The 13,632-nt window shown below is 31.1% G+C and overlaps 1 protein-coding gene across 6 annotated transcripts in view; it reads left to right on the top strand.

Moving 5' to 3' along the window:
- ANKRD17 (ankyrin repeat domain 17) overlaps window positions 1-13,632 on the top strand; it is a 166,506-nt gene that overhangs the window by 74,007 nt on the left and 78,867 nt on the right. For all 6 annotated transcript variants that reach the window (XM_037003206.2, XM_017680368.3, XM_073237477.1 and 3 more), the window contains exon 2: window positions 11,609-11,762. In XM_037003206.2, coding sequence (XP_036859101.1) covers window positions 11,609-11,762 — 154 coding nt within the window. The remainder of the gene's footprint in view (window positions 1-11,608; window positions 11,763-13,632) is intronic.

Raw genomic sequence — 13,632 nt, forward strand, 5'->3', positions numbered from 1 at the left:
GTGGCAGAGACCTATTTTTTCCAGTTTCATAATCATTATCCCAAGATAATTTATTGAACATGTCTTTTTTCCCACTCACTTAAAACACTTCTAACATATTTTTGAAGAACTAAATACACGTGTTCTGGATATAGGACTCCATTGTTTTGATTATTGTCATTTTATATTTGACATCCGGTAGAGTATCCCTTCCCACTGTTTTTTTCAGAAATTTTTTGGCAATTTCTGTGTATTTTCTCTTCCAGATGAACTTTAGACTCAACATGTCAAGTTCTATTAAAAATCCCTTTGGGATTTTGATTGGAAGTGCATTGAATTTACAGATTAATTTGGGGAGAATTGACATCTTTACACTATTGAATCTTCCCATCCAAGAACATGGTATGCCTCTCCATTTCTTCAGGTGTTCTTTTATATCCTTCAGTAAAGTTTTAATGGTTTTTTTTTTCATGTAGGTCTTAAACTTTTCTTGCTAGGTTTATTCCTGGGTATTTCATAGTTTTGTTTTTATTGTGAATTACATCTTTTCTTCCCTTTTACATTTATTTTTCAAGTGGTTATTGCTAGTATATAGGAAATTAGTTGGGGTTTTTTTTTTTTTTTGATGTTGATCTTATTTACCTAGTTTTCAAATGATTCACTTGCAATTCCTAGGAGGTTGATGGTGTTTTCTGCAAATGATGGCATTTTGCTGTTTCCTACTTACAGTATTTTTCTTCTTCAGGGTTTTTTTGTTTGTTTGTTTTTGTTCTTGTTCTTTTCCTGATCTTATTGCATTGTTAGGTTTTCAGATCTGTTCATTACTAGTTCTGTTTTGGGCATCTTACCTGATTTAAATAGGATGCTTCTGATTTTTAAAGTTTTATGTTTATATATGCCTTATCTTTCTTATAGACTACATTATTGGGAATAGCAATTTCCTTCTTGCCTTCATAAGTGTTTTAATAGTAATGGATACTGTGTTTTGTCATATATTTTTATTGATGTGATACCTTTTTTTCATCTCATATTTTAGCATGGTGAATTACATTAATACATTTACTATTATTGGTCATTATGTTTTCATTTTAGCATTTATTCAGCAAGTATTTATTTGGATATTTCATTGTGCCATGAACTTTGCCACACACTGGTGATAGTGCTAAGTCTTAGTGGCTCTTTTATAAGGAGAAGAGAGAGAGATAATCAGTATCCAAGAACAAGGTAATTTTAGGCTGTGATAGTAGTGTGGAGGAAGTAAAGAGGGTGATGATATAGAGAGATGAAGAGAGTACCTTCTTTGATAACATGATTGAGTAGGTAAAGTATAAATAAAACCTGAAGAATAAAAGATTAGAAAAAGAATTCCACGCAGGGGAAGATCACTGTGTTTACATAATTAGTTGTATTTCTTCATATTTCCTTTATCCTGTTTCTTGTATGTGTTGTATGATTTTTTTCTTTTTTTACACAGCTGCTGAATTTAGTTTTCTAATCTTGTTTTATTTAAGTTCTTGTTTAGTTTTGTTTGCTATTCCTATTCAAGTTTGCTAAAAGGATTATTTATGCCTATGAGCTAGGGAGTTTTCCCATCTGTTTTCTGGGCATGGTAAATAATATGGTAATATTCTGTTCCTTCTGAAAGGTAGATATATGACTACCCTTAAGAATTCTTCTATGGATATATTCTGTTTCTAGCTTTTCCTGGGTTAATTTGGTAATTCCTTTTCCTAGAGAATCATTCATTTTGTTTAAACTTTCACATTTGTTGACTTATAATTGTGCTCAATTTTCTAATTTTAATGCCCCCCTTTTTTCTTTCATTTTCATTAATCAGACTTGCCAAAGACTTGTCTCATTCTTGCTCAACTTACCCAAGAAACAGTTTTTTGTTTTATTAATTACTTCTTTATCTCTTCTCAATTTATTTATATTTTTATCATTATAAATTATATTGATATATTTTTATTTTTATTTCTGTTTTATTGTTGAAGCTTTTTACTTTTTGTTTTTTAAATCTTGTGTTCTAATGAATACAATTAAGGCTCTAAATTTTTCTTTAAGTACAGGTATGGCCAAATCCCATAGAAAATAATAAGCTCACCATTTAAATTTTTATTTCCTCTGAATTCTGAGAGTGAATCAATAGGCTTTTTTCTTTCCCTTCAAAGTTTTCAAGTAAAGTGTCATGCTTTTATTGTTAATTTTTAGTGTCTCCTAAGCTAATGAACCAAGACTGTAACCCGTATTCTTTTTTTTTTCAGTCTGATGAGATTATCCTTTGCTTTAGATAGCAGATTTTTTTTCAAAACCTGTATTTTCTGTTCATAATATACTAAGTTCTGTTTCACTATGAAATACAAGTATAGTTCATTAATTCTATTTCTGATTCCTTCATACCTTGCATAACCAATCTATTTGCTCTTCTCATTTTCTGAGATAATTACAGTATTTTCCACAGTAGGTGGAAAGTTTGTCACTGAGTTCTGTGAATTTTCCAGTTGCTTATATTTCTAATATGTTTGCTTTATGTTTGCTGTGTTACATTGTTAGGTGCATAAAAGTTGGGCTATTACCTACTCTTGGTGTATTATATCTACTATTATTATAAAATATCTTTCTTTTTTTCTGTTTAATGCTTTTGCTTTGAATTCTTTTTTGACTGATATTAATAATGGCTCCTTTGATGAGGATTGTTTTTTCACACCTCTTTTCAACTTCTATGGCTAAAAATTTTAGATATCTTTCTTAAAGTAGCATATACTTGAGTTTTTCCTCTCCTTTTCCCCACTTATCCTAATTGTGTTATTTCTCAAAATAAAAGAAATTTTCCACTTACTTTTATATTAACTTAGTCTTTTGGTCTTTGGTTTTCTTCCTGGTATTGAAGATTATGGTGAATATGTTGTACAGTTGACCCCTGAACAACATAAGTTTGAACTGCACAGGTCCACTTATATGCAGATTTTTTCAGTAAGTATATAAAAAATTTTTGGAGACTTGCAAAAATTTGGAAAAACATTTTCTCTAGCTTACTTAATTGTAAGAATACTCAATGTGATACATACAACATACCAAATACATGCTCATCAACTGTTTACATATTTGTAAAGCTTCTAGTCAACAGAAGACTATTAGTAGTCAAGTTTTTGAGGAGTAAAAAGTTGTATGTGGATTTTGACTGTTCAGAACATAGGAGCCCCTAGTCCACACTTTGTTAAGGGGTCAACTATATTGTTTTATATATCCCCAACTACTTTAGCTGAATTTATTGAATGCTCTTTATTTTGTTTCCTTCCCAGTTTAAAAGCTATGTGTTTTCTTCCTGTTCCTCAGCAGAATTGAATTAAATAGTATTTGTAACTTGTTTCACCCTTTCTCTGAAGATAGGCTTTTGGTATTATTCAGTCTTGGCTTTCCTATTCTTTAAATAATCTGAAGTATTATAATATGCTTTTACTTTTCTAAGTTTAAGGAATCATTTATTAACAACTACTTCAGATTTTAAAGATACATAATATTATACTAGTTTCCTTTCTAGCTGCTTCAACTTACAATTTCAAGGCTGTCATTTTCTTGGATTCATTTTTGTTGTTGAAGACATATATTCTCTAAATTCAGAAATGTTTGTGGTTTTCAAATTTTCAAAGTGCTTACATATCTAAAAACTAATTCTGTTATTTTACAGTTTAGAATTTTACTTCCAAAATAATTGTGCTTCAGAACTTTTAATTGGCACAATTACCTTCTGGCATGTAGTATTATGTTTGGGAAGTCTGATCAAACAATCTGATATTTAATTATCTTTTTAACAACCTTTTCCACTCCCCCCATTATCCCCCAACCCTGGATATTTCCATACTTTTTATCCTTGGAATTCTCAAATTTCACCAGATTATGTCTCTGCCTGTGCATCGTAAAGCCATCTCATAAGAATTATCCTGAGGCTTTCTTTGTGATAATTTATGAGTAATGATAAACCAGAAACAGGCTAAATTTGTCAATCATTCTACTGATACAGAATTTGGGAGAAATTTTTGAAATAATCTATAGTTTTGATTCTGTTACACAAAAATCCAGTTGTAAACTCTAGTTGAGAATTCCATACAGTGTTTTACTCATTTTAAATACTCATAATTTATTCATTTTATAAAATATACAGTTAATGTTTAAAATTTCATATTGAATTATTATAATTTCATTACTGCGTTTTGTAGGCAGGTCAGTATTTTGAAGCATAAGAAAAGTCGTATTTTGTATTAGGTCTGTGAGAATAGTGCTGTGTGAACCATTACATCACTGATTTTTAGCACATTCCTAGATCTTAACTAAAATTTGTTAGGTGGATACATGAGTCAATGAAAGTTTGTGGGGGAAGAAAATCAGTGTTTTCTTGATGAGCAGACTTTTTGAAAGCTAATTTTATTTTTAGTCATGTTCATTATGTTACTATAGTTTTATTTAATCTCCAGATACTAATACCATAATTACACATATTATAAATTGATATTCTTTTTACAAGAAGGACTTTAGGTGGGTTTTTATTTTATCTTATTTCATTTCAGTGTATAAACTTAGATCAGTGTTCACTGACTACTGAAAATGTTAACTTAGTACAGAAAAAAATATATCCAAATGCATGCATTAATGATTTTAGAATTTACTCTTTATTTTATAAATACAGTTTTATTTTACTTTTATTCGTTTTTTTTGGAATTTACTCAATTTACTCTCTACTAAGAATCGTAGTATTTTAGCTAATGTTTACCCTATTTGTTATAAAAAAATAAAAAGAAATACCAAAAAATATGAAGAAATTTTTACTAACTTTGAGGGCCATGTGCAAAAGAGTAAGTTATGATGACTTTAATTATGAATATTTCTGTGTTTGTAGTCAGTGAACTAGGAAGGACAAATACTTTATTCTTCTGGATTTGAGAAACATAAACTACTAAAACAATTTATTTAATCAGTTATAAAATTATAAGTTCAAATTAGTTTTTTATATTCACCTTTTTATGTGCAGCTTTTAAATATCTTTTTATATTTAACAGATATTTTCATTAATAAATAATGCTAAGATTCAGAAACTTGTTTCTATGTAATTCAGTTCATTGGTGGCAGCATCAAGTCAAGCTGTTCTAATGAACTTTTTTTGCAGGTAAAATGGTATCAGTTATGATCCATCTGTAAACTTTATGTCATTGATATAACAAGATTGATTATAAATGTCAAACACTGACATTTACTAAAAGTGAAAATCATAAAAAATATAAAAACTTCATTATAAATGTTCATTTAGAGGTATTTTTCTGCATTGACTAGGTTGAGAGATCTTCACATTTTAAATCTGGTCCATTTTGGATTGCAGCTACCTTGTATTCCTGGAGCAAATATGGGAATTCTTTGTTACTCTAAAACCCTTTGTAATGTAATCAAGATCTGGATTACCTTTCTTGAAGTGTAGTTTATCATCTTGAAATTCGTATTACTAGGTTGAAACTCAGTGATAAATGAACAGGGTATTTTCCAGAACAACAAAAGCAGTAATAAATTAGTGAATGGTGGTGGGATGGAAGGATGGGAAGTGTTAAATGTCAAGAAGTCCACATTTTGGAGTTACTAGCATTCTCATTTTTTAAGTATGTTTATCCTAAAAAAACTGACCCTTTTCCCCCATACCTGCTTCTCATAATCTTTCATGTAATGAATTGATGTAAATTCCTAATTGGTTTCTTTGTCTCTCTTGTCACATCTAAAAATCATCTTTCACACAGTATCTTTCTAAAATGATGATTATTTTTCTTAATGCTTAAATCCTTCAGTAACTTACCAAATAAATTTTGAGTTTCTCAGCACACTATTGAAAGCTTCCATCTTCCTTAAGCATTATTCTTTTCACCACTCTCATTCAGAATTTTTTTCCCTCCTCTGTACAATAGCTGTATTAATATCATTTAGTCCTATTTTTCAGTCTTGTTTGATATAGTTAGCTGTTTGCACATAGAATTGCTTTTCTGCAGTGTGTATTTGTAAAAGGCATTGATTATATAAAATCACTTGTGATTCTCCTTTGGCTATCCTACTGCTTTGCACATAGTATGTAATTGGCAGTGAGTATTTGTTAAATTGGATGGAGTTTGTATATATGATGTCTATTTCATCAGAATATATTATGTATTCTTTTCCTTTGGAATAAATACCAGTTTATTACACTGAAAAATGGGCAGCTCTTCTTTAATATAGCAGTGATAATGTTTATTTTGAAGAGGACTTAGTTTGAAATGTAATGTTAATATTCATAATTAGTCCAGATGGCCCTGTTTCCAAATTTCCATGTGACTTTGTGTTTTGAGTATAGAAAGATTAGGAGTACCATTAATGGCACAGACAAGTCCATTCAGCCCTGACCATTGTTTAAAGACCTTGGTTTTCAGTGTTAAACAATTATGTTAACTTTCTTTTGGGAAGAAAGTAAAAAAGAAGTTTAATTACTTTGCTAATCTAAATAGTATTACTGTGAAATAATTTTTTTTAAACAAAAGCAACCTCTGCAGCAAAATCACCTTTAATCTTTCAAAATGAAAATATTTAATAGAGACTAGTATAATAAAAGCCTCTATAAATCTCTGAGATTCAACATTATCAAGATTTTGCCACACAGTTGTGTTTTCCTGAAATATTTTTTGGCAGATTCCTGGCACTATTCATATATACTGCAGTATGCCTCTCTAAAACATAAGGGCGTTTTCTTAGCTAATCAGAGTAATTCCTTTATACCATCTAATACCCAGTTCATATACAGATTTCTTCACTTGTCTTGACAATTTCAAATAAGGTTTATATTATTTTGCTGATAATATCCCTGGATTCTCTTTAATTTAGAAAAGTTATTTTACTTTCTCTTTCTCTTATTCTCCTTTTAAAAAAAAAAATGTATTCCGCATTTTAGATTTGGCTGTTGCTTTTGTTTAACTCAGTGGTTTTCACCTTCCCACCCCCAGACATTTTTTATTTGTTTTTCCTCCAAGGGGACATTTGGCAATGTCTGGAGATATTTTTGTTGTCATAACCTGTGGTAGGTTTGCTACTGGCATCCAGTTGGTTAGAGGCACAGGGTACTGCTAAATACCTTGAGTGTACTGGAGAGCCCCCAACAATAAAGAATTAATCTGACCCAAAATGTTAGTAGTGCTGAGATTGAGAAACATTGATTTAGCTTGTTCCTAATATTTGTCTTATGAATTTTTATAAACTGGGAGTTATTTTTAAGGTCTCTGTTAAATTATTGCTTATTTTGGGGAGGGGACAAAAAATATCTAATAGGAGGTGCTGTGTATTTTATGTTGTATAGATCAGAGGGCATATAAAGGTTCAGTTGTCTTACTTCAGTGAACAATGGATTCAAGTTGTGACAGCTTTATCCCTAAACATAAAATTTAAAGTCAGCTTTTCTAGAGCAGAGTGAAATAACCTTTTTTTTTACTCCAGCATGGAATTTTCGAGTGGAAATTATATTGAACTAGTTAACTGGGTAACTGTTCTCTCGGAGCTAGGTATGTAGAAACCTGCTATTTAAGGGTCCTTGTGCTTTATTCCCCCCATGAATTGAATCTGGTGATTTCTATGGCCCTTGAATTTTGAATGTTCTTTATGTTAGACAAGAATTGATGCAAAAGCACCACTTCATAAAAATGCCCAGCTGATCAAAACAGCATATCCAAAATAGTTTAAATATAACCTGTCATGCTTTGAATATTGATATCTTTTGATAGTTTATTTCCCTTAGGTAGTAAATTTAATGAGAACACCCTTATGTTTCTCTCCTCTCTTCCTAGAAGTTATACATTTCATTTTTTTTTAATGTTTCAAAATAATGTATGTGAATTTCTTATCTAGGTGATTTTTTAGTGTTCTGGAACTTGGCTGTGATTCAAAATGATTTTTTTTTTATCTGTAGAAATGACATAATAAAAATAAGCTAGGTTTCAGTGGGAAATTGCATTTTACCTCAACTGAGGACATTGGTAGAGTTATATGCCCATAGCTTAGTTTATATTTGAATAAAGAATTATTTTTTTATTTTTATAAGACTGTGTCTTATGTAGATTTCTCTCTGCTTGTTCTGTACTGTTGCACAAGAATCCTTCCACTTGGGAAAAGAGGAGTTGGTGTTAGAGGAAATTATCCTCTATTTCCTCGTCTGAACTTATGTAGCACATTTTTCTCACTCTTTACCTTACGCACTTATTCCCTTTCTACCGTCTATTATTGTTCATTGTTGCATGTAGTTTGGCTTTCTCATTAAGGAAATGAGACCTTTCCTTATATCTAAGTTGATTTTACACATCTCTGTATTCCCCATTGTAGTAAATAGTACTATCTCTTGCACAAAGACTGTTTGTAATAAAAGTGTGTTTAATAAACCAATGAAAATAGCACTTTGCCCTACCTAGTATTTAATGTACAATTTTTCTTTATTTATAAAAATGTTTATTTTTTGTAACCTAACCTTCCCTCCTCCAAATGCACTACAGCCTTTTAGAATCTGAAATGGAAGGATCCCCAAACCGTCTCTTATTTATTCAAGAATTATTTGAGTCCTGACAATATGGTGAGCATACCTGTAGTACTGGTTGTAGGTCAGTGAACAAAGCAAAGTCCCTGTCTCCATGGAGTTTAGAAAGGCAGTAAATATAAGTCATGGTGATAAATTTATGAAAAAAGTTGTGCTGCATAAGGGTTTAGATTCGGCTGAAAGACCTGAGGTCTCACACATAGCAGCTGAACCAGTAATATGGTACCTAGGACTTTAGATCCTAACAGTGTCCTTGAAATGAGTGTCTTCTTCATTAATCTTAAGCGGGGGCTAGGGGAGGATATAATATATATCCATTCCTATTATTTTCTTTCACCCTAACACCTTTTAAAAAATTTATATATGTGAAATTTGATAATTATTAGAATTTACTGTTTTTTAAGTTACGTTTTTCATATACTAAGAATAGTGGATTGAAAAATCAACATAAGAACTTTTGCGGGGGAGTTTGAAGTCAATAAGAAAACATATTTCTGCACTTTAGTATCCCTCATGAAGCGATTGAGATGCATTTTTCTTAGTGAATTTTCACCAGGCTTAGTTAAGATACAACATGGCATAGGGAACTTTGTGTCAACAGATTTTTTTTATTGAAATTTAATACCTTTTTGAGCTAATTTCTAAGTTCCTGACTTTCTCTACAGTAAACTCTCTGTTCTAGCATGTAGAAATTTTATAATTGTCTACCAGTACCAATTCCTTTTTCTCTTCTTCTCTTATGCAGTTAGTTGTTTTCCTCAAAATTCTTTCATATTATTATTATTTCTGCATGCAGTATCTCCTTTGAACAGTTTTCATACCTTTGATCTGTACTTTTTATTTGACACTTAACCATGCATTTGCTCTTTTCATATCTTTTGTTTTCTAAAACTTTAATCTAAAATATTATTTTTCATTTGTTCATTTTTCCATGTTTATTTCCTTTGTTTTCTTTCTTTTGTCTTCTCCTTTGGATTGAAAAATTTAGATATGTAACAGAAAACTTCATTGGGAAGCAACTTTTTTCCAGAAGACTCATCTTCCTTACTATGGTTGAAGATAAGAAAATACAATTGTTACCATGCTGTCATTTTTAGTCAGCACCTTGCTGGGCCAAGCCATGCTGAAAAATTATCTTCCTAAAATATAACACTTAATGGTTTTTACCATTGCCTTTAAAAATAACTTGAAATTTGAAAAGTACATATTTTTTATTTTTTCTTAACTCTCTGCCATCTTGCCAGTTGTTACTACTGATTGGTTACAGTAAATATTCTACAAAATTTTCTGAAATATTTCAAATATTTGCAGAGATTATTTTCAGAGTATTCTGTGTCTTTGCACTTGAAATATTAGAAATCTGAAATGTTATTTCGTGTTAAACTACATCAGTTTAATGGGAACACATTATTTCCTCACAAATTGAACATTCAGTATTAAATATATGTTGATTAAATATAGTAGTTACACCTGGTTACTAAATAGGTGACTTTCAGAGATGGACCAATACAGAGTTTCTGATATGATGGTTACGAATATATTCCCTAAGGTTTTTTTTTTAACTTCTAATATCTAGAACTAGATCCGAGTATAACTGTGTTCTAGGTTATTAATTACTTTAATAGCTACTTCAGTTATTAACAGTGTTAGAAGTTCCTTATATTTGTGAAATAAATTTCCCCTGATCATGTTAATAGTATTTTATATAATAATCACCAACTTTTTATCAGCAAACAGGAAAGAATATATCTTAGTATCTATTTATAAGTAGCACTATGATAAGGAATATCAAAATAAAACTTTTGCCTATGTCTTAGGAGTTTGCTATTTTCTAATTCTTTAAGTTTCTTTTAATTGAATCTGGTGTATGTTACTATGTCAGTGGTTCTCAGTGTATGGTCTGTAGCCCCTGCAAGATCCCAGAGACTATTTCAGGGTATCCAAGAGATCCAAACTGTTTTCATTATAATACTAAGATGGTACTGCTTTTTTTTTTTGGGGTGTGTTTTAACATTTGCACTGATGGTGCAGTAAAATTGCTGTCCCCTTAGGTTATGGCTCCAAATTATACCAGTATCATTGTAGTTAGTCTTCATTGTCATATAATCACTGTTAAAAAAAAATAAATTAAAAGCCAGTTTCATTTTAAGAATAATCTTGATGAAGCAATAACTAATTTTATAAATTCTCCACTTTTGAATACATGATCTTTAATATTACTATATGTGTGACATGGGAAGTACATAAGCACTTCTGCATATGGTGTTTGGAGGAAGAGCACTTGTGTTATTTTTTGAGGTACAAGGTGAATTTGCCACTTTTTTTTTCCAGCCATTTTTGCTGGAAAATATGACTGAGACACACTGTGCTATCAAACTTGGGTATTTGGCAAATGTTCCCTGAAATGATTGAAGTGAGCCTGTCAGTAACCATTGGTAGTATTCGTCACCAATGATAAAGTCAAACTTTGAAACACAGATTAGTTTTGGCAATTGCATGGGCTCGACAACTTTCCAATACTTAAAAAACTTTTTTGATGAAACTAGTGGTGATATTAACAAATGTGATTTTTTGATACTGTGGTTTTATTTCTAATATGATACTAATTAACATAACCCTTATAAAGTCCTTGGGCATACAGTACTTTATGTTTATAAAGGTGTCCTGAGAGCCAAGTATTTAAAAACAACTGATTCAGGTTCTCTATCAAGTCAAAGGTTTCACAGTCTAAGCATTAACCTCATAAGCTCCTTCTACCCCACCCCATCCCACCAAATTAAAATAGGAAAGAATACATACAATTTCAGTTTTAAAAAAATTAGACTGCATATGAAAAACACATTCTTAAATTCTTATACAAATACAATTTTCTTTAAACATTGGGCTCATGTATCCTATTGAATTTATTTAGGAATGCACTGCTTATATCATTGATACTTACATTAAAATATTCTTTCTCTCCTTTTCCTTTTTTTTTTTGTTTATTTCTCTTCCCACTTTCCCTTTCTCCTTTTATTCCTCCTTCCTCCCTTTTTTGTATTTGTTTTCTAGGTGGAATCTTTCATTTTGGATCAGGATGATTTGGAAAATCCAATGCTGGAAACCGCTTCCAAGTTGCTCTTGTCAGGTACTGCTGATGGTGCAGACCTCAGGACAGTAGATCCAGAAACACAAGCTAGACTGGAAGCTTTACTAGAAGCAGCAGGTAAGTCTGCAAACTGCATATGCAATAAGTCTACTTAATTTTCCAAAGTTGTACATAAATCTAGTAAGTCCTGTTATTATAAATGTATGATCTTGGATATTTAGTATAATGCCATTCATTAAGATTAATGGATTATTTTCTAGAAGATTACATGGAATATTTCATTAAAGGATGTTTTCATTACCAGAGTAAAATCCACATGGTGTTGTTAGTCTTCTAAAGAGGGACTTCTTATATAGTCGATTTTCATTAGTCCTGATTTCCATATTTACAAATGCACCTACTTGATAAAATGTATTTGTACCTCAAAGTTAGTACTTGCAGCACTTTTTCAGTCTTTCATAGAAATGCACAGAGTGATGAAAAATGTGAGTCATTTTAAACACATTTCCTGCTAAAGTGGAATAAGGTGATGCTCTGCCTTCTTGTTTTAGCTCTCGTACTGTAAACAAGTATCCTTTTCATGAGCTACTTAGTGCCATGTTTTTCACATTTTTGTCCCTGTTGTTGGTGATTTAACTGTTAAAATGCCCCCCAAATGTAATATTGAAGTGTTACCTAGTGTTTCTAAATGTGAAAAGGTGCAATGTGCCTTATTGAGAAATACATGTGTTATATTTTCTTTGGCATGAGTTATTGTGCTGTTGGCCTTGGGTTCAATGTTAATGAGTCAACTATATATTAAATAAGGTTGTCTTTAAACAAAAACATAGATAGAACAAGCTTACACACTGATAGGTCAACACAGATGCTGCCACCAGAAGCTCTCAGGAACCTAGCTCTATTTCCCTTAGGACCAAAGGTTCACTATCCATTAATTCACTGTTTTCGGCGACTTAACAGAACATAACTACCATGAAGAACAGAATTGGCTGTATGTAATTACCCTCACTTTTTTGTCACAGACTGTCTCTTGAAACCTTGTAAAGTGAATCATCATATTTTTGTAGACTATCATACATTGTCCCCATAGAAAGTGTTTTAATTAGAGATTATATACATAATCAAAAATTTAGCACTATATGTATGTATAATATATCTTAAATATAAAGGAATGATAACTAAATATCTCTGATAATTTAAATTAACTGCATTTTCTTAACTTTTAGAAAGTAGACCTAAATATACTGTGAACATTAATTGTTCATTTTTTAGCACCCCAGTGTGTTATATATTCTGTATATACTTCATGTAAACTGCAGCTTTATTGCAGCGTAAAACTGATCCACTACTGTTTGGTCTATCCAGTCATTAAATGTCTTGTAACACAGTGTCTAAATATGAAGGACCCATGGTCAAGTTTGATTTCTTTTGTCGGTAAAATTCTAGAATGGATTATTAAAGGGATCTTGACTAGATGTAGATGAAAACATGGTAGAGGCACATGCAAGGTCCTGTTGTTGAATATAGCAAACTATTTGTATGGAATAATAGAGATATGATTTCACATTTGCTAGAAATTTGATGTTGCAGTAAAGGTTTACATGAGGGAAATGAGGATAGTGAAATCATTTGAAAACATGTGACAAGAGGAACAGGGAATGTTTCTCCTGAAGGTGGGGAGACTCAGGTTGAATACAAAAGAGAGATTTGTTTTCTGTGACCCCAAGAGGCAGAACCAGGTTCAAAGATGCTACATGAAAGTAGATTTCAGCTGAAAGGAGCCACTTTTTTGTAGTAGAATTCTTTTCCATGTAATGCTAATAATACTTGCTTCATTTTTCTCATTCTGTATTCCCACTTTTTCTGTTCTTCTTTACAGTAGCTAATAAGCTAGCCCCTCCTCCCTTCCTTTATTCCTCTTATATCACTTCTTTTCTAACTCTCTCCTTTATTTTCTTCCTTTTTTAAATGAAAAATGTGACATACA

This window comes from Manis javanica, chromosome 5 (assembly GCF_040802235.1).
Source record: "Manis javanica isolate MJ-LG chromosome 5, MJ_LKY, whole genome shotgun sequence".
In the NCBI taxonomy this organism is placed as follows: Eukaryota; Metazoa; Chordata; class Mammalia; order Pholidota; family Manidae; genus Manis; species Manis javanica.